Raw genomic sequence first — 20,403 nt, 5'->3', positions numbered from 1 at the left:
GTATTATAGTGTACTACTATGAGCACTGGTCTTATTTACAGAAGCTTTGCCATCTGCGTTTTGGTGAATGCCTTCCTTACCACTTGTGCTTCTGTTGCTCTACGGTAATTGTCACATTAGCATAGACGTCATCTCAAAATTACACGTATCTCAAAGCAGTTCCCTCACTAACTACATCATTTGATTCAATTTCCTTCCTTTAAAAGCAGAAGAAATAACAATAATCTTAATAATAATTATTATATGCAAGGGAAATATTAAATTCCCGAACTGCCCTCCTCTTACGCTTTATGTATACGAGCATCGAGAAGGGCAAAATAGGAAAAAGGAGCCTTCACCTGCGCCGAGGCCTTAGCGGAGAGAGAGTTGGGCCGGCGAGGCCGAGGAGGACCGAGGAATGTCGTCGGGGAGGGAGCGGAAGAGCTCCTCCAGCGCGGGATCGGAGGAGGAGGAGGAGGAGGAGGAGGAGAGGAGGAGGAGGAGGCGGCGGAAGAGCGGGGCGGGGAAGGGGATCCGGAGCACGCCTTGCTGCTCGTAGCCGTACTCCTGAGCGGAGAGGCGGAGGAGCTCGAGGAAGGCCGGCCGGCCGAGGATCTCAGCCCGGACCACGAACCGCTGCATCTCCTTCCCGACGCACATAGGCACGTGGCCCCTCGGTACCCGCCGCGAGTGCTGCCGTCCCTCCCCTCCCCTCACTGCCTGGTGAGGCCCCTTCGTGTCCTCCAGCGCAGGATGTTGCGACGAGTCAGCCACCCTCGACAGCCGCCGCGTCATCCGCTTCATCCCCTTGCAAGGATCGCGACACCCGCAGCAACACAGGAAGCGATCGAAGAGGGTTAGGGTTTCCGCAAACCAAAGAAGAAGAAGAAGAAGGGCACGGAGCGGCAATGGGAGGTCTTCTACCGGGTATTTATAGCATTTAATTTTTTTTGGGTATATTAACATTAGTAACTAATTCTCGAGTTTTTTTTTTTATAAACCGGTGAAGGGGAGCGAGGAGTACTTGCAGGTACAGTAGACTTTACTGGGTTCCGCTGTCGTAAACTAGACAATAAACGCCATGAACAACGGCCATAAAATTGTTCGAACCACGTGGCGATTGTCCAATGGGGGAAAGGATCACAGCGTCGTGGTTTCGAGGCGAACGGGGAATCGTACGTGCTCCGATTCAGCGTCGCTCGTTCCGTAGTCCGATTTGTCCGGTGACCGTAAGCGCGCTGGGGCCCAGGGCCTCGGCCTGGTCATTTTATGCCGTCAATCACCCCACGACACGAGGCACGACCTCAAATGACCAAAACACCCCTCCCCGCTCTCCTCACCCCAAGCTACGTCAAATTACGTGATGGATGATGTGGAGATATGGTTTGCTGCAGACTGTTGCTGAGTATCAGCTGCAGGAGGTAAACATTTGGACACAAATAGATTCTTCTTGCTCGCGTCCAACATCGAGATGTTGTTCTCCTGACATGCCAAACCGATGACATGATTCATGAACGAGCCAAAGCTGGATTGGCCAATTATCGACAGAAAAAGCTAGGAGTGCAGTGTAAAAACGGTGTCACGCTGCGGTGGCATAGCTGTGGTTTGGGGGACATACGAGGGCGGTTGCCGTTCCGAGCCTTTCGGTGGACCCCGTGGCTTCTGTTCCCCCTCTCCGGGGGCCGGGGGGGGGAGGGGTTGGAGCGCCTTGTCGCCGGTACGATGAGCACCGACCTGTTGACGTGGAATCCTACCATAGCAGGACCCACGGCAGCCCACACCGTAAAAACGTCGGCCCCACGCGCTTTCTGGTGGCCAATTGGGCATGCGTTCGGGGCCCACCTGTTTGTCGCGAACGGCGCGTGTTGCGTGTCCTCCGGCCGCTTGGTCGCGCTCGGAATAAACGACCTCCGCCTCCTGGCCCGTCGATGCTCTCTGTAATTGGACTTATTCACGAAGGATTAGCCACTCATCGGACGGCCGTGGTCGAGTGCGACCTCGGAACTTCAGGAAAACGTACTTCGACGGCCCAACGCCCAATAAGAACGAGGGAACAAGCGACGTGGAGTCGAGTACTCATCAGCTGGGATAGGTTGAGAAAGAATTTCCGCGGGAGCACTCGCTTCGGGACTGGTGAGGCCCGTCACAGCGGTGAGTGTCGTGACTCGTCGATCCATCACGTGACCGCTACCTCCTCTTCCCGATCCGCTGAATTCGAAAGCAATCGGATCTCCACACCGCCACCACACGCTACCCAATCCGTGTATAAGCGTGAGTGGTACTTGTGATGCGATGATTTGTACTTTTGCCCCTTCCAGCTAACGGCGTACCGGACTTACCCAGCACCATGTTACCTTGGACCCCGCGTAGGTCCCATCGCTCGCTCTCTTCAATCAATCGGCAGGCAATAGTGCACAGTTAACAGAATCAGAATCGATGGGCCAATTCATCGAATGATATCGAGAATAATGTTACCCCAAAAAAAGTTAAATCCCAACATAAATTATCTTCTTCTTCTTCTTCTTCTTTTTTTTGCGTCATGCTGACGGGTACGATACGGAATAATTAATGTATATAATCTACTTTTGACAACCAGATCAATTGGATGTGTAGTAGTCATGAGAAGATAAGGCTACGACTTCTCTTCGTTGTGGACCGGTGAGCTGTGAATGTTTCCTTCCCTTCTCCTTCCCTGATTAAGATGCCACACAGGAACCGGGGAATCATTAATGGCGATCTGCGAGGTCTCAAACACGATGTCCACTTCATGTTTTGTTGTCATGCCATTGCCTCCCTTGTAATGCGTATCGGCTAAGCATATGAGTCGGCATGACGGCAACCTTCCACCTACGGTGCCTCAGCTCACATGCCTCCATGCAAGCAATCTGAGGAGCCACTGTAATCAACCCCCTATCTCGATAACAGTGATAGTAACGAGACACTCCAGTACATAAAGCCTCTTTTCGGGTCAGTATATGTAACATTATCTCACTAGTATCATCACATCGATACTTATCTTCATCGAGCTCTAAGTTATGAAAAGTGACATGGCCATTACTTTCGATGGATCGGGATTTGAGATACCAAGTCTATTCAAGTTGGATACTGACAACATCCGAGGGAAACTTGGATTAGCAAAGCTGTAATCGATGATGATCCTATAATAAACATTATATAAACCGATCTCTTGGTGCATGCCTCTATTTTGAACTTATCAAATTATAATTGAACACTCGAACAACTCATAAGCTTTCGTTTGCTCACAATCCTCAACGTAATCTTTGCAAGTAATTAAGTCTGAAGTGGAATATGAATTCAAATATATATATTTTTTTGAACTTTGGAAGAAATTTTCACCAATCGAGTTGTGACTCCACCACTGTTATTCTTTTTTTTCTTCTTCCGAATGCGATGATGTTAGTGTTCAAAAGTCAGATCACAATTATACGTCAAAAGCTATTTACTTGGGTTTGGTTGACGAGGCATTAATGGCAACTGACTTATTGATGAAGTCTTCGGTTGACTGGTTCCTACCGGCACACAATGGAAGCTTTAGTAATGTCGATGGATAAGAGGACCAGTGGCATCAATCCCTGTCTTCCAGTTTCTGTGGGCTCAAAATAATGTTGTTTCCTTGTTCATTCAGCCAAAAAAATTGAGCAGAGGAAACAAATGATATGGAGCCATTGGAGTTCTGCTCCTCACAGTTTGGTCGCTTGCAGTTGCTTTCCCCTTCACTATTCCAAGATATAATGTTGTCAGAGTACATTATATAGATAGCCACCTATGATTCAAGATGATGAACGACTAGGAAGAACTGTTGGGGCAGCAGTCAAAAAAGGACTACTCATCAGTAGTCAACACCTTAAGCATTTATCCTCCAAGTTGGTGCTAAAGACGAGCACAAGGAAGACAACATCAACAATGTCAGATGTCTTATCACCAACCAATGTATGTGAAATACTGTAAACTCTATTGGTGGTAGCTTCTCTCTGAGTCTTCTCACCGAGATCATGCAAAAGTCGTCTAGATGCATGAAGGGGATGGTAAATGCTGCATGGATAGATATAATGATGATAACATTCCAAAATGAGGGCAAGATGAGTTTTGTCCTTGATCGATGGGAATCTGAGGGCACAACTGGCCCACAAGACTTATGTGTGGTGTGCGAAGACCGCTATTTGCATGTCGACATTCCTCGATTAAGAGAATCGTGTGTAATGAATCTTCTTATAGAATTTGAAGCTCATTCAAGCCCATGCATGCCATAAAATTACGCCCAAAAGCATAATCTACTTCACAAATCCTGGTTTCATATGAACCGAACGAATGCCTTTTCGATAGGTTAATCTGTTTCTTGGATGGTTTTTCTGCCTATGAGTAGAGACTATGAATGGCATATATACCCCATTTTTCTCGATCAAGAGTGTTTTTTTATTATTATTTGTTTTTGATGATTATATACACACAAACACATATGACCACCCTTCTCTTTGATAGAACAAACACATTTATGAAACCTTATATAATTTAATGCAAGAAATCAGAACAAACATGCCTCGTGCAATAGCAAGGATGACATCAATATAAACATGCCTAGATTTGTCTTGTTTATGTGCAATGATCCAACTTGTGAAGTTCGATGTTGAACATGCCTAGATTTTAAGCATTAGTATTCTTTGGCTTCTTTCACGGCAGACATTCATTTCGAGAACTGGATCTCTTCCACATCTCAGATCTCAGCAGAAGGAGCTGGTGAGCTCTTCAATCATGTCATCGATAGAGAAATTACCCAAGGTTCTACACGTTCATATGCAAACCAGATGGTCTGTCTGGGCAATCGACCGGACAAGAAAAGTTGGATTTTGCTATCTTAATCGATGAGCATCAAGAATGCCCAATGCATGAATCTAAATTTGATTGACATTAAATTGTCTGTTATGATCATATTCGGTACGTGTTAAGCTCGTCAACTCCATTTGAGTCAGCATTTTCGACATTTATAGTACGACTTCTTGTGCTTCTGCGTGAGACTAGAGACATCTCAGCCGCAAGTTTTGACGTTAGAATCAATCATCACCCGGTAAATTTGTGCCTCTTAGCAAATGCACTATGCTACCAATAACTCGAGAAAGATCATCATCATCATATACATCAACCACTCCTCTAAGGATGATCCATGGCAATTTAGCAGTTGTGCAAGCTACGAGGCTCCGTGCAGATTCAAGCGCACACCATAAGAAGCTGAGAGTTCGGCTGGATGTTTGCGGCGAATCGTATTGCTCAGAATCTCATGATATATGTCGAACGAGCTCTTACCATGAGCAGGAACACAATCCACACAGGTTCGCATCACCTCCTGATCCATTAGCGCATGCGGTCGTCGATCTGATGTCAACGAATTTGACAATTCTCCATTACTCTATTCTTTTTTCAAGACATCAGTACTGCGCCAAGTATGAAACCATTGACTTCCTCGGCAATGTCTTCGTCGTTTTATATAAAGAGCTCATGTGGTAATTAAGGCTCGTCTCGAGCAAGCAAGAATGCGTTGGAGAAGAGGGAAGGAGGAGGTGGTGGTGTACAAGCGACTGGCCTCCGGCCGCGACTGCACGGAGGACAGAGTCCCGAGAGGACACGTCCCGGTGATCGTCGGAAGGGACGACGCAGAAGCCGAGAGGTTCGTGGTGCATGTGAGGGTGTTCAAGGACCCATGCATCGTCATGCTGCTCGACATGGCCGCGAAGGAGTTCGGCAACCATCAGCCTGGCGTTCTGAGAATCCCATGCGACGTCGATCGGTTCCGGCGAATCATCGAAGTGATCTACAAGCCCAGATGATGATGATGATGATGCTGTTCTTTAGGAAGTTGTTCTTCCATGCATGTGTCAAGGAGGTTTTGACCCGTAAAGCTTAGTGTGACATTCTCTCTCTCTCTCACTCTCTCTCTTTCTTTCTTTCTTCTGCAACCCTCTTCTGTGTTTGATTCCTGCTTCAAATGAGAAGAGAATAAATCTGCTGAGAAGTCACCGTGAGATCCATCATATCAAAAAGTCCAGTGGATAAGATTAATGTCGGCACGCGTCACTGAGCGTCAAGAATGTCCGCTGGCGCTCCTGATTGGTTGACGTGACATTCTCGGTCAACGTGTTTGTCCTTAGATTCGTGTCTCAGTTCTTAGATTCGACCAGGAGGCAGTAGAACTTGTCTGACGTGCGACCAACTACATACAGAGAGAGAGAGACCAGCAGAAGTAGCTCAAGAGCACAAATAACTGAGCTCTTGAGCAGCCATTATTGAAGATTAGAGATGAAAAAGATGTTAGTGGCTGTTTCGATTGTCAATACGGTGTATTGAAATTGATCCGATTTAGTCAATTATTGGGAGAAAATTTTATATCATCATCCCGAACTTTTTATTCCTTAAAGCAGAAATTCTCAACTCAGATACCCCAACTAAAATGATTTCCGTGAAGATTAGTACTAGGAATATACTCATCATAGTTTCTTTGATGCTTAGATCAATTTGAAGTACGGAGTAATATGAAGCGTATAAGAGAGAGAGAGAGAGAGAGAATGCTTTAATGGTTGTGTTTGGGGACTTTAGCCATGAATTATTAGAATAAATAATTTTCCGAATCGGCACTGACATCTGAATAGGATGGATTTTGCTTTCTATGCTCTCCTCCATTGTTCTCGTCGATGATTAAGCTAGTGAGCATCTCGTTCCCTGACAGAGCACAAGCTTTGCGTAAAGCCTGCGAGAGAAGGCTCTGAGATGATGATACAACGATTCAGATTACACTAGTGCAGAAACAGAGATCATGAATTAGTGTTCAGATAAAAAGCTTTAAGTAAATGTAGTCATAAACCCGAGAACAAACTGGTGTTGCATTCCCAAGGAAACCCACCTGATGACAAGCGGCAAGCAGAAGAAACAGAGTGGATCGAGTGGACTAAGCATCGGCAGGTTAGCCGGCCGGAGATAGCTTGGAGTCAAATCCAAGCATGATGATTCCAAACTTGTTACTCCGGCAAAAGATGAATCTGACAGCATGTGCTCCAACTCCGGGGATCAATTGCATCTGCCTGTAAAGGAAGGAGTCAGCTGCACATGTCTCCATGTGAGGCCACTGTTCCCACCCAGCCCCACTTTGTCTCCGAGTTCGAGGGTCGAAGATGATTTGGTGATGCCATCCGATAAGAGTGAGTGATTTGGTGAGGAGCAACTCTCATCTCCTTCATTTATATTGCTCTACTAGTCACATTAGGTGAGAAGAAGTGATAGAGGTTGCAGGAGGACCGTCCGTACCCACTGATGCTTGATCACAGCCACCACATGAATCTTTTTCCAGCCTTTGATCTCTCTACACAAGTATTATTCTTAATTAAATTATTTGTTTTTAAATATTTATTTATAATTTTCAGAAAAGAATTTTTTTTCCTTTCTTTATATCACTTCCTGATATTAATATTAATGGCCCATCTATAGGTCTACTTAAAATAGGTTCATATCATTTTAAATTATTTTTTGGGAGTTATGCCTAATTTATGAATTTATTATTATATATATGTATGTATATATATATATGTTTAAATTAAGAATTTTTGAAAATTTTATTTATAAATTTCAGTAAAATCTTCTTAGCTTTTCTTTTTTGTCTCTAAAAAAAAAGGTCTTTTCTTTTCACCACAATAATATATTTATATATATAAAGGACGACAATAACGTCTCTCCAACTTCCAAACGGTAGTGACGGCCCAACCTAACTGTCGGTGAAGCGTCCGCATAAAAGTCTTCTTCGTATGTCCACCGTCCGATTCGTGACGTGACTTCTTCGTTTAGTTCCTCGTGCGTCTCAACGCAGGGCTTCCGTCGCGTTATAGTCACCGTCCGTAAGAACAACGAGCCATGAATTCGTGCCACTAGTTTAAATGGATTTTTATCTGAGGCGGCAAGGCAGGCCATCGGTAAGACTTGCTACGGTGACGGGACACGAATCACCCCGCTAAATGTACCCCCTTTCGACTCCTCCGATCCTTCAACGCCCGTTCCGTTCGCTGCGCTCCTCCGCTTCTCTCTCCGGCGACAGGCAGCATTCACCTTAGGATCTCCGGGTAGCGGAGGTAGACAGAGAAAGCGAAGATGAGGGAGATCTTGCACGTCCAGGGAGGGCAGTGCGGGAACCAGATCGGGGCCAAGTTCTGGGAGGTGATCTGCGACGAGCACGGCATCGACGGCACCGGTAGGTATGGAGGCGACTCCGACCTCCAGCTCGAGCGGATCAACGTCTACTACAACGAGTCCAGCGGCGGCCGCTACGTCCCTCGGGCGGTGCTCATGGATCTCGAGCCGGGCACCATGGACTCCGTCAGATCCGGGCCGTTCGGCCAGATCTTCCGGCCGGATAACTTCGTGTTCGGGCAGTCTGGCGCCGGGAACAACTGGGCCAAGGGGCATTACACTGAGGGTGCCGAACTGATCGATTCGGTGCTCGATGTGGTGAGGAAGGAGGCCGAGAACTGCGACTGCCTGCAAGGTATGGTTTCAGGATCCGTGATTGGGGCAAATGCTTGTAGATGGATGTTCCTTGATTTTATATCAATCTTTGCTTTTTTATCAGCTAGTTTTTGGGATAAATGGAACGTTTTTCTTTTATCCGTGACTGATTCCTGGATCACAGACTTTCTGTTGCTTGCTGGTCAGATTTGGGGCGAGGTTTTCATTTTAGATGTTGAAGAGATGTAGGGGGATTTTGGATCTTTGTATTATCTATCCATTTCTGTGAATGTTGGGTCTCCTTGCTTGTTGATCTAATGAATCTGACAGTGGTCTTTGGGATTTATGTTTACTTTCTGTTAATGTGCTTCTTGAAGTTGGATCGTGTTTGATTTCTAAAATAAAGATGATTTTTTTTTTAACTGCCTGTGAATTATCAAAGGAAAGATCATCCACACACCTATTTCCTTGTCTCCCAATCTTTTGATTGCATTTAGTTGTTTGAAAATGAGTCAATTATGTTCTATTGCTTGGTTCCATAAAACCATTTTAAGCTGGAGATAGTTTTCCACGAAGAGAACATGATTATTTATTGACCAATAATATAATCATGACCACTGGAATGATATATATGATTAGCGTTTACTTTTTATTTTCCGTCTTCATGCTGTTCTTCCTTACAAGATCTAGTTTTTGGTTCTTGTAGATGCATGTGGTTGCATTAAAGTACTTTCCATAAGAGAATCACACACAACATTAATAACACAAAATGTTCTACTTTGTCATATTTAGGAGAGTACACATGATGGAGCACAGTTCATAATGACATTGTCATCCAACTCTTCAGAAAGAAGGCACACTTGTTTTTCCTATCAGCAAAGCCGTAGTATCTGGGTACTAATTCTCAGATGTTATTCTGCAGGTTTCCAAGTATGCCACTCTCTGGGAGGAGGAACTGGTTCTGGCATGGGCACCCTTCTTATCTCTAAGATCAGAGAGGAGTACCCAGATCGCATGATGCTGACGTTCTCTGTTTTTCCATCACCCAAGGTTTCTGATACAGTTGTTGAGCCATATAATGCTACTCTCTCAGTCCATCAGCTTGTTGAGAACGCTGATGAATGTATGGTCCTGGACAATGAAGCACTCTATGACATCTGCTTCCGTACATTGAAGCTAGCAACTCCTACTTGTAAGTGACAAACAACTGCATTTTATCAAAACTATCTTATTGTTTATTGAAATGGCATACTTTCACTGTTGTTTATACATGACTTGTTCTAGTATGTTCTTTGTATTGAATGCATTTCTTGATATCTAAGAGTTCCACAAATAGTTCTCTGTAGATACATTCTTATGTTGTCTTATCATAAGGTTTCTTGATATCTAAGGTTTCTGATACATTCTTATGTTTTCTTTTTACGCTTCAGTTGGCGATCTTAATCATCTCATCTCTGCTACAATGAGTGGTGTCACATGCTGCCTCCGGTTCCCTGGCCAGCTGAACTCTGATCTCCGGAAGCTTGCTGTAAACCTGATCCCCTTCCCCCGCCTTCACTTCTTCATGGTAGGCTTTGCGCCCTTGACGTCGAGGGGCTCCCAGCAATACAGGGCCCTCACCGTCCCAGAGTTGACCCAACAGATGTGGGATGCCAAGAACATGATGTGTGCTGCTGACCCCCGACATGGCCGGTACTTAACTGCTTCAGCCATGTTTCGTGGGAAGATGAGCACCAAGGAGGTTGACGAGCAGATGATCAATGTTCAGAACAAGAACTCTTCCTACTTTGTCGAGTGGATTCCTAACAATGTGAAGTCAAGTGTGTGTGACATTCCACCAAAGGGGCTGAAGATGGCTTCCACCTTCATTGGGAACTCGACTTCCATCCAGGAGATGTTCAGGAGGGTCAGTGAGCAATTCACAGCCATGTTCAGGAGGAAGGCTTTCTTGCACTGGTACACAGGCGAGGGCATGGACGAGATGGAGTTCACCGAGGCCGAGAGCAATATGAATGATCTGGTGGCCGAGTACCAGCAGTACCAGGATGCAACAGCTGATATGGAAGATTACGAGGAGGAAGAAGAGGAAGAGGAAGAGGAAGGGGAGGCAGCTTGAGGTGCTTGTTGTATCAATCAGATGATATGTTTCTCTTTTGCTTGTTAATTGCAGCTGGGCTTTTGGTAATGCTACTATCGTGAAAGACATGCTTGTATGTCTCTATAAACATGGTTTGAATGTGTGTTCATGTGAAATTTGTGTTGCGCAGAGCTCGTGAGTTTTGAGTGCAATGCCATTTTCTGTGGACTGTGTACCTCTTTAATCAAGCATAGCTTTGTCACTTGATGCGAGTTATATATATATATATATATATATATATATATATATATATATATATATATATATATATATATATATATATATTGGCTGTATTGGTTGGTAGAAGATTTAACCTTTGTTTGGCTTCCTTGATGCAAAAATTGTCATATGAGTGAGTTTATAATTTGCATTAATATCTCAGTTATCCTAAATACAGTGATTCAAATAATGTGGCATTTATATGTAGCTAGAACTGTAATACCTTAGGTTGATCATGATTAATCTCATATATAATGTGGAAAAATCTTGATGCACTACAGACTTGTTGACCAAAAACCCAAGCTTTTTCAACACCCTAAGCCAAGCTGAAACATAGATACATCTCCCAAATGCAGGGTGTGTGGCTTAGGTGGCAGAAATGATCATGAACCAAGTAGCACCTTTGAAAAACGAGAAAGATAATCTGGTAAGATAAAAATGAAGTATGTACATGTCAATATTTTCTGTCATACACAACAAGCAGATACCGAGTCTTTTTACCATACCATCAATGCTCACTACTCAAAATATCACCCATTAATGATATGACATGATTTATCATTAAATAGCCATGGGAAAAAAAAAATCACAATAGTTAGGTAAAGCAGTGAAACAAACTGCAGCAACAAAACAAGATCTGAAAGGTGCGTCTTCAGCTTCTCACATATAGAAAAACAACTCAACTCTAGCATGAACAAAAAAAAAAAGAAAATTAAGTTATTCCGACTTTCTAGAATTAGCGGCACCAGACCTTGCTAATGGCATGAAAATTGGAGAGTATTTGTGGTATCGGATGAGCATGAGCAAAACAAGAGTGTTTGCAGCCAGGAACAAGATGCTTGCCAACCATAATTGTACAAAGACATTTCGTCCCTTGAACTCTAGTAGATATGCCCACATCAGCCAATGGATTTGGGATGCCATCCACACTAACATGCAGATTAAACCTTTCCATTTAACTTTCATGCCGCTCCAAGGAAGAATCAGCGGCAACAGACAGAAGAACCATACAAAATACTGTGCCGTCATAACCTGTAAATGAACATTAAGAACTAATCATTACTTACCAGAAGAAACTATACTGGAAATTGACATTTTTAGTAGTGAATTTGTCTAAAGGTTAGTTGTCCATATTGGCCCCGGATAACATGTTAACTATCCCTGAAAAAAAGAGGATTAACACACCTTGTTGAAAGCCACAAATGCCACTGTCTGCACAAAAAGGCAGAATGGAAGGTCTCCAGCAAAAGAGAAGATGAGGGCAAGTTGCACCATTGTTTGAGGTAGAAAGGACACAAACTTCTCAAAAACTGTGAAACCTTGCTGGTGGTGGAGATAGACATGATAGAAGTATATCGAGAAGTTGTGCCGTGGGTCAGTACGTGTAAGGTGATACAATAGTGCTTCATTTAAGAAGTCCCATCCATAAATATAGAAGAACGTTATGGTTAAGAGAAAAAATAATGTTCCAGAGAATAATCCAAACATTACTGTGTCCCATGTTACAGTGCTTCCAAGAGGAGTCCACAAACCATTCCAGCATGGTGATGATTTTGCAGAAGCTGTACTGGAGTTGTTGTATAAAATATCTCGTCGAGAGTTCCATTGCCTGAGGGTAGGCTTCTGAGAAGGACCAATGCGTTGTTTGCTCAGAACTATGACAAATGGAAGGGCATATATGATCGGGTATATTCTGAAATGGACAATAAGTCCATACCAAAATGCTGCCTGAAATACTTTACCTGTAATTACAACAAAAATATATAGGTGAAAAAGATGATGAGTAGTTGTTGATGGTACATCACAGAATCAGTTTAATGTTTGCTAATGCTTGCTTTTGGACTTGAACACAGTTCTAACATGATAGCTAGTAAATGAATTAGAATACTGATCACTTGAAGAACATGCCATCATAACATGAAATTTGAAAAAAAGTAATTTTGGATGCAGGGCATCATTAAATTTGTAAAATCATTATATAATGCTTTGTCAATGTATTCAAGTCTTACCCAGCAAAAAAATTTCAAGATGTTAGTAGACCAAAGTTTCAGGAGATGTCTGCAATATCAAAATTGTAGCCCTGACTAGTTCTGAGAAGCTTAAAACCATATATAATCGCTTGAATAAAAGAAATTAATGGTTGAACAAGTAGAACTTACACCATTCATAATGCACAAGATGATCCATAAGATCACTGCACAGACAATGGGTTCACAGTTTCCTCTTGTACCAATGGTAAAAGTGAATGGATTGAAGAGCCAAGCTGCCACAGACCAAAGCCGCAGGTCCTCTGGTACACCACGTAGCTTCAGAATTGCATCCACAAACAAACCCACAAGCAAATCTGAAAACGAGATGGCACCCAAAATACTAAATATTAAACCCTAACCAGATAAAACCATGAACACAACATTTATAACAACTTAAGTGGCATGCTGCAGTATAATTACCCAGATATCTCAGTCTTCATCGGTTAACTTTACTTGCAGAAAGCAACTCATTAATCATAAGGAATATGAGAAAGAAAAGAGCAAACATTCACAAATGTTGAGTTAACTTTCAAGCTGATTCTCAGAAGCCGATTACAGTAAAAACTGGGAATTCCATTGGGAATCTACTTATCAGCCAAACTATAGATTATATGCTGGTTGTTCATCATTGCTGCTTGTCTTTCATCTTAGCATTTCTTCATCATTATAAGATCAGCTATAGGCACAATTCAAAGTTAAGAAGACGCATGTAAGCATGTTACAACCAGATAGCAATTTGACATTAAGCCTTTTAAGTTGTTGCAAACAACATAGCAAAAGAAAATTTAGATGAAAGTGTGGCTGCTTCAAACTTAAAAAGAAGACCAACATATTCTAAGCATAAGTAAAATGCAATCAATTTACTGACAACCCAATAGATATTAGAATAACGGCGTCACAGAGGATGGAACATAATGAGATTTGCTTTAGGACCAAATCTTTAACTTCAAGAATAAAAATGACTGGTATCACTCTCATTCAGCATTAATTTACCTTCCGGAAAACTATACCAGCTCGATTTTGGGGTAAAAGAATAACCTTTTTTCTGGTGGAAGTTCTAGCCAGAGTAAAGACAATGGTCAACAAAATCGTCCTTTAATTTCTTCGACAATTATAGAGAAAATACTGCATAATTCAAGAGAGAACGAAGACAAGTAGAAAAAACAAGATAAAAAAATGCATCTTTTCACCATACCGGCAGCCGAAAAGAGGAGCTTTCCCCAGGACGGATGAAGGAGGGAATTGGGAACGAGCAAGTAGGCAAGGAGAGGCGAGTAGCGATACGTCGCCCGCTCGAACGGCGATCTACCGGCGGCGACCATGGCGGCCGCGTCGGAAAAGACGAGGTAGTCGACGTCGGTGTACCGGACCTCCATGTGCGCGTCCTGCCACTCCCCGTAGCACACCAGCAATAGCCGCAGCAGCGCCGACAAACCCAACATCCGCCGCAGATCTATCCATCCCATCGCCCAAACCCTTCCAATCCCAATTCGCCGATCCAAATCTCTCGCCTCTCGAAAAGCCCTAATTGCCGATCTCTCTCTCTCTCTCTCTCTCTCTCTCTCTCTACGCGTTAATCTAATGCTACTGTAAAAATACTCTCATATTTACGAAAAAACCCTCGACGGAAGCAAGTAATGCATTGGCTTCATCCAGTGTTGCTGAAACTAAGCCTTATACAAGGATATATTTACGATAATACCCACGATAGAAGCTAGCGATGCATTTAGCTTCATCCAACGCTTCTGTAAAATACCCTCGTACAAGGATGTATTTACGATGATACCCTAATAGTAGCTAGTGATGCCATTAGCTTCGTCCGACTGTTGTTACGTACAAATACCCTCCTCGTACAGGAAGACACGTACGAGAATGCCCTCATCAGTGGTTAGTGATGCATGGAATTGATGTACGTAAGAGTTTTTGTGTCGCAAACGTACACATTCGGATCAAAAAAAGCGTGTAAACATTGTTTGTTTGGTGTGAGACTCGTTGCCGTCTTGGAAACACCTTTCGGTCCTGTTTTATTAAGCTCATTCGCTCACATTTTATGGCCAATCCTAGCAAACATTTCATAAAAGTATTATTATGAATGGCCGTAATGGGCTCTGTCATGGATTGTTCCCGTCCCAATCGGTGTTCTTAATCCCGTAATGGCTACTTCTTTTTTTCTAACCTCTTCCCGGTGTTTGGATGTCAGTAAGTGAGTTCGTGACATGCACTCGTCGATCGATATGCTTCCTTTCGTGACTAGAGATTTCCATGAGATGGGTTGGGTTCTTCAGCGGGTGATATAATAATATGAGAGGGGACATGTCCTTTCTAGTTTCAAGCGATGCTTCCTGATGGAGTTGTTCCGTCCGTACATAGCGTGTTGCCGGATTGCGGGCAACAAAAAAAGATGGAAATATTTTCACTATCCGGAAACAGAAAAAAAGAAAACAAAAAAACACAACGCCAGAGGCTCTGTCACGAGTCTTGTCATGTCGGTGGTCAGAGGAAGCCCGAGATCTGCTGTCTTAGTCGACGCAGGAGACACCGCTTCCGTAGCCCACGACGGTGAGGTCGACCTGGTGTCGGTTGGGCCCCAGCTATCGGTTGTATGAGGGTAAAAAATGCTGGTGCACCGCCTCGACCAAGCGATTGGAGGAGACATGGACCGGCCCACCATGCACGGTTGCTTCGGCCCCCCTTCCACACCCTCGACCCATCAACATCAAGCGGCCATTGATTGGAACACACTGTTATCGATGCGGGGACCGAGAAAGATGATGATCCACAGTGTCTCGGCGAGAGAGAGAGAGAGAGACTCTGCTCGCTTTCTCACACGTTTTGACGCCAACAAACACCAAAGGGCACGTTGATGAGACTCTGTGTCAGAAGAAAAAGATCACGTCGTTCAGTCTTCCATCTCCACCCACCGCTTGATCTGATTTATGATAGAAGGTTACTATAACAGGAACGAAATCACCAGTCATTTCAAAGCCCATACGGTGTGTGGAGTAATTAAGTAACTGACTCGATCACACACACAACACAAAAGAAGAAGGTTTCCTCTCTTTTTTTTTTTTACATTGGTGTATGATATGAATCGTACACCTTATATTCCTTCCATGTCATTATGTCTCTCCAAACATGTTATGCACCGAGTTAGGCTATTGTCTACTCAGACAAGAAAACTATGATCCAAACCCTCTTTGATCTTTGATTTAGATTTTGAACAGCCATAAGATCTCCGATTCAAATAGGGGTCAGTGTGTGTATATTATTGTCCTTACTAATTTAGCATGTAAATGTAGACCGTCTTCAGAGTGGAAGTAAACCTTCATTAATTCCCAACTTGGTCATCGTTGCGGCCATTGTTATGAGGAATTATGATGTAGTCTGCTCGATATTGTATGTTTAAACTTGGAGCAGAGCTCACCACTTGAGACCATCACACGCTCGTTCATATTATTTATGTGTCGTTATAAAAAGGACATTATGGCAGATGTCCATTTTCCTTCTTGTGTAGAAGACAAGAGTCACCCGGAAGATGATCCCTCTGGTGTTGTACTATTAGGGAAACAGGCATTGCAATTGGAGCTATTTATGACAAAGATAGACAACAATGTGAAAGGACATGCAGCGATTGGATGGAGTAATTAATTAGGATGAATTAGACTGATCATTAATCCTAAGATAACAATGATAGCTCGCTAGTAAAAACTGTCGGCTTCCAGTGTCCTGCTGCTATATAGGACATGCAGATGCTTTTGAGCGATGACACGTTGATCACATTCATGTTGCTTTCCTGCTGCTCCGGCAACACCCAAGGCTTCCCTGCCATCACCATTATCATATTCACTGTCAGGAAAAGAAAGATGATCGTCATGGTAATTAAGCAAGCTGAGATTATCCATCTCTCTCACCCATTGCAGCAGCTGTGGAGTGGATGTCAGGGTTCGGAGAGAGGCAGATCATCTGACAAGAAAGCTGCAGGGGTTGAAGATTTGAGACCTGCAGCAGTATCTGTAAGACAATACAATGTGCAATTAGCCTTGTGGTCGTTAACAGCAGTACCACTCCCCATCGCATCAAAAGGCACCAAAGCCTTTCATGGCTGCTCACCGCAGACGAAACATCCATTCTTTTATGACCATGGACGTACTTCACCTTCGTCCAACTCACAGCAGCAAAAGAAGAAGAAGAAGAAGAAGAAGAAGAAGAAGAGAAAGCTTGGTGACACCTCAGTGACAATATAACACAAGAGAGTAGTGATACAGTTCTGACGCAGATCTAACAATAGAATTCATCTTTTATATATATATGTGTGTATATATATGAAGCTGTGAGAGATACTTGTTGTTACCCACCTTACCTTACGAAGCTTGTCCTCCCAAAGGACAAAAATAACTGAGCCTGCTGGGCCAGGAAATGTTTGCAAGTCAATGGCTACATTTGTCATTCACAGTGTTAGCTGAAAAAGAACAGTGAAATCAACTATGGAGCCCCAAAGGGATACAGCTTGGTTCTCACCACGATGGCAGAAGCCATCAACACCGTGGTAGCTTGTGGAGGAGGAGAGAGGTGCTGCAGGACTCTCTACAAGATCGAAACATCATTTATTTAATCGTAAATATCAAAATGGAAAGTTCATAGCGATGCTGATTTGTTGGACGTAAGTGGCCTTTTTATTTTTATTTTTATTTTCTTATATGTTAAACTTTCTTCATTATTTCATGTGTAACAGCAAAAATTAGATTTTATTTTGGACACGAATTTGATTTACTAGGACGACACACAAATGCTACTACATTCTATGTATAGAATTAATTACCAGGACAGAATCATTCCCTTTCTCCTTATATATTATTAGTTTGTGCATAGTCTTCTCTGTTCGAGGAACAGTTCTCGCCAAGGAAGAACAAATAATGAAAGGAAGATCACAGAAGCGAATCGAGCGTAGCCAAAACTGAACAGGGATGCAATCGAAGCGTAAAAAGAACCAAGTTTGATAAAGATTAATTTGAGTAAATAGCCAATCAAGGAGGAAGAAAACCTGAGTTGATCAATCAAGGACCAAATACCACAGAGACAAAAAACGGTTTCTGTGGGCTTCATTGCATAAACTAGATTCATTAAGGATCATGAGTGGATGAACGCAACATACGTGTGATTGGGGTATTTTTGAGGGAACCATTCATTCATGTACCCTCCAAACTCCGATCTCAAGTTCATCTCATCATGTTAGCGAGAGGATGAAACCATCAGCAAACTGTGTCTCTTTTGTCTATGGTTGATTGCGAGAAACTGGAGCTAAATTTCCAATGGATAGATGAAAGAGAAGCCGACGGACGACTTGTGAGCCTAAGAGGAACGAACAAACACAAGGGAACAATTCCCTTAGGTAGATAGAAGAACACATCAGATCACACTCCGCAAGCTTTAATAATCCCATGAACAAGATGCTCATCATGATTAAGCAATAGACCACGCAATTATGTCTAGCATCGAATGACCTTAAGAACCAATTGACTCCATGTTCTATGGAAACCTTCCATTTTTCAGAACCCATCAATTCCAAAGCTTCATTTGCATCCACATCAACAATAATAAGCATCCAAAGAAGAAGAAGAAGAAGAAGGAGAAGAAGAATAAGCCACTTTAAACCTCCTCAAAACCTCACCAAAATCTAAAGCAAACCCTAATCACGAAGCAAAACCATAAGCATTAAAAGAGGATATACAAAATATGTTGCGAGATCCATCTAAATGTCTGCCAACACAAAGAACATCCACCGTTATGTCCAACATCATATTGGAAAGGAATTCTTCTGGAAATAACTCGAGTGTTCAGTTCAGCACGGAGAGTGGTATCATACCACCGGTATGCGCGTCGGTGACCACCACGTCTCCGACGGCATCCGTCGCGGGAATCATCAGGTGTCCATGAACGTGATGCGTGTATGCACCGTTCACCAGATTTAGATCGGCCGCCTGCCGAGCATAAGCCGCGGCAGGAGGCGCCGCTACCATGGGGAGCGGTGGCGGGGGCGGCCGCTTTCTCTTCTTCTCGTAGGCGATTCCCCTCGCTTTGGCCTGACTGTCCCTTACCTCCCTGAGGTATAGCCGAACTGCGCGGACGGCGAAGGGGTTGGCCTCCGGCTGGCCGCCATTCTCCTCGAAGGCGGCGCGGAGGCGGCCGACAAGTGCGTCGAGGCTGCCCCAAGCTTGCTTGAGGGGGCACGGGCACGGCGCCGGGGGCTGCGGGTGGCCGAAGAAGGGGCAGCCGGCGGCGTGGACCTTTGTCTTGCCGAACTGGTCGAGGTAACGGAGGAACTCGAGCACATGGGCGCCGCTACACCGGGAGAGTTCGAGCGGCGGGCGGTGGTTCCGGAGGTACTGCCTGAAGGTGTTCCAGTCGCGCCGCTTCTGTGACTCGTACCGGCTCGGCTTGCCTGTGCCGTTTGCAGCGCCCGAGTTGCCTGAGCTATCGGAGTTCGCAGACGACATGCTTCAGTAGCTGAGATCAACTCCTTGGGTCAGAAAAAAGCTTTCTGGAGCTTACAGAAATCTGTGACAGGAAGAACGCAAGGAACTCTAAACACAAAAGCTAGAGAACATAGTAGTACAGCGAAGCTACGCCAAGATTTCTTGGTCTTCTTCGTTGGACAGATCTTAGGGTTTGCTGTTTCTGGCCTTGATCAAGCCAATTACCCCTTCGGTGCAATCTTGCTGAGGAATGAGAGGGCTACTAGCTGAGAAATATGGATATTGCGAAGAAATCCAAAGTCCTTAATCCTAGAGCAGATGATGGAAGTGCAGGTGGTGTGTTCTGGACTCCTTCCGGAGATCTACAACCACTACTTCTTCCAGAGAAGAAGATTTAACTAGTTTCTTGTATGGCTGGGATGGAAAAAGGCTTCTTTCTTCTCTAGGAGTTCCTAAGCCGGGGATGATGATGAGAAAGGAAGGAGTATTCAGGGACTTACTTGAAATCCATGTCAAATGGCCCAAAGAGAAGAAAGAGGAAGACACTGTCTTGACAGGTGCAAACGGAACCTGATGGTGATGAGGAGACGGTGGAAGCAGGACAGATCTCCGAGAACTCGCTCGAGCTGCTTTGGGTCCAAAGGAGGAAAAGGATGGTCGGACGAGAAGAACCAGGAAGTTCTGTGGGTGTTGGTGGAGAGAAGAGGTTGTGGGGAAGTGGGGATGGCTTCAATTAAAGAGATGAGATGAAATATGGACCCCACTCCCCCAAGAATTGAAGAAAGAGACACAAGCCATAAGATCTCACCAGCCAAGATTTTGGGCTACCACAGTATCAGAATACCAAACCATCAGTATTTTCATGGGCTGCACACATCATCTGCTGGTGATGGTAAACTCAAACTCAGCTAAGATTCACATGAAGTTATGACAAGCAAGTTCTTGAAGATAAGGAAGTTTTAAAGGTGAAGAAGAGAGAGAAAGAGTTTAGTTGAATGGGGGAGGAGAGACAAGAGGTGGGTCCGGCAGAGGAGACATCCACCTCGTGGCCATGATGGACTTAGTG

The 20,403-nt window shown here is 43.9% G+C and overlaps 4 protein-coding genes across 6 annotated transcripts; 1 reads left to right on the top strand and 3 right to left on the bottom strand.

Moving 5' to 3' along the window:
- Window positions 1–100: 100 nt before the first annotated feature.
- Window positions 101–886, bottom strand: LOC103983708 (auxin-responsive protein SAUR71-like). The gene has a single exon (XM_009400979.3). It carries the CDS (start codon window positions 781–783, stop codon window positions 352–354), a length of 432 nt encoding a protein of 143 aa, XP_009399254.2. The 5' UTR covers window positions 784–886; the 3' UTR covers window positions 101–351.
- Window positions 887–7,964: 7,078 nt separating this feature from the next.
- Window positions 7,965–10,817, top strand: LOC135611942 (tubulin beta chain-like). The gene is made up of 3 exons (XM_065107591.1): window positions 7,965–8,518; window positions 9,401–9,670; window positions 9,909–10,817. The coding sequence occupies exons 1-3, from the start codon at window positions 8,125–8,127 to the stop codon at window positions 10,592–10,594; spliced, it is 1,350 nt and encodes a 449-aa protein (XP_064963663.1). The 5' UTR covers window positions 7,965–8,124; the 3' UTR covers window positions 10,595–10,817.
- A 547-nt stretch (window positions 10,818–11,364) lies between these two features.
- LOC135611941 (GPI mannosyltransferase 1-like) lies at window positions 11,365–14,468 on the bottom strand. The gene is made up of 4 exons (XM_065107590.1): window positions 14,060–14,468; window positions 12,996–13,178; window positions 12,020–12,576; window positions 11,365–11,866 (listed from the first exon to the last, which is right to left on the bottom strand). The coding sequence occupies exons 1-4, from the start codon at window positions 14,328–14,330 to the stop codon at window positions 11,552–11,554; spliced, it is 1,326 nt and encodes a 441-aa protein (XP_064963662.1). The 5' UTR covers window positions 14,331–14,468; the 3' UTR covers window positions 11,365–11,551.
- A 4,083-nt stretch (window positions 14,469–18,551) lies between these two features.
- Window positions 18,552–20,184, bottom strand: LOC135611940 (protein LIGHT-DEPENDENT SHORT HYPOCOTYLS 4-like). 3 transcript variants are annotated; one of them, XM_065107588.1, is made up of 2 exons: window positions 19,908–20,184; window positions 18,552–19,368 (listed from the first exon to the last, which is right to left on the bottom strand). In XM_065107588.1, the coding sequence occupies exon 2, from the start codon at window positions 19,356–19,358 to the stop codon at window positions 18,699–18,701; it is 660 nt and encodes a 219-aa protein (XP_064963660.1). In that variant the 5' UTR covers window positions 19,359–19,368; window positions 19,908–20,184; the 3' UTR covers window positions 18,552–18,698. The 3 variants fall into 3 exon arrangements, with proteins under 3 accessions (XP_064963660.1, XP_064963659.1, XP_064963658.1); XM_065107587.1 differs by having other exon boundaries at window positions 18,552–19,419; window positions 19,838–20,121; XM_065107586.1 differs by having other exon boundaries at window positions 19,838–20,119.
- Window positions 20,185–20,403: the final 219 nt, after the last annotated feature.

The sequence above is a fragment of the Musa acuminata genome, chromosome BXJ2-5, assembly GCF_036884655.1.
Source record: "Musa acuminata AAA Group cultivar baxijiao chromosome BXJ2-5, Cavendish_Baxijiao_AAA, whole genome shotgun sequence".
NCBI classification, from domain to species: Eukaryota; Viridiplantae; Streptophyta; class Magnoliopsida; order Zingiberales; family Musaceae; genus Musa; species Musa acuminata.
The sequence above is the reverse complement of the archived record's forward strand: the minus strand, read 5'-3'. Positions and strand labels throughout refer to the sequence as shown.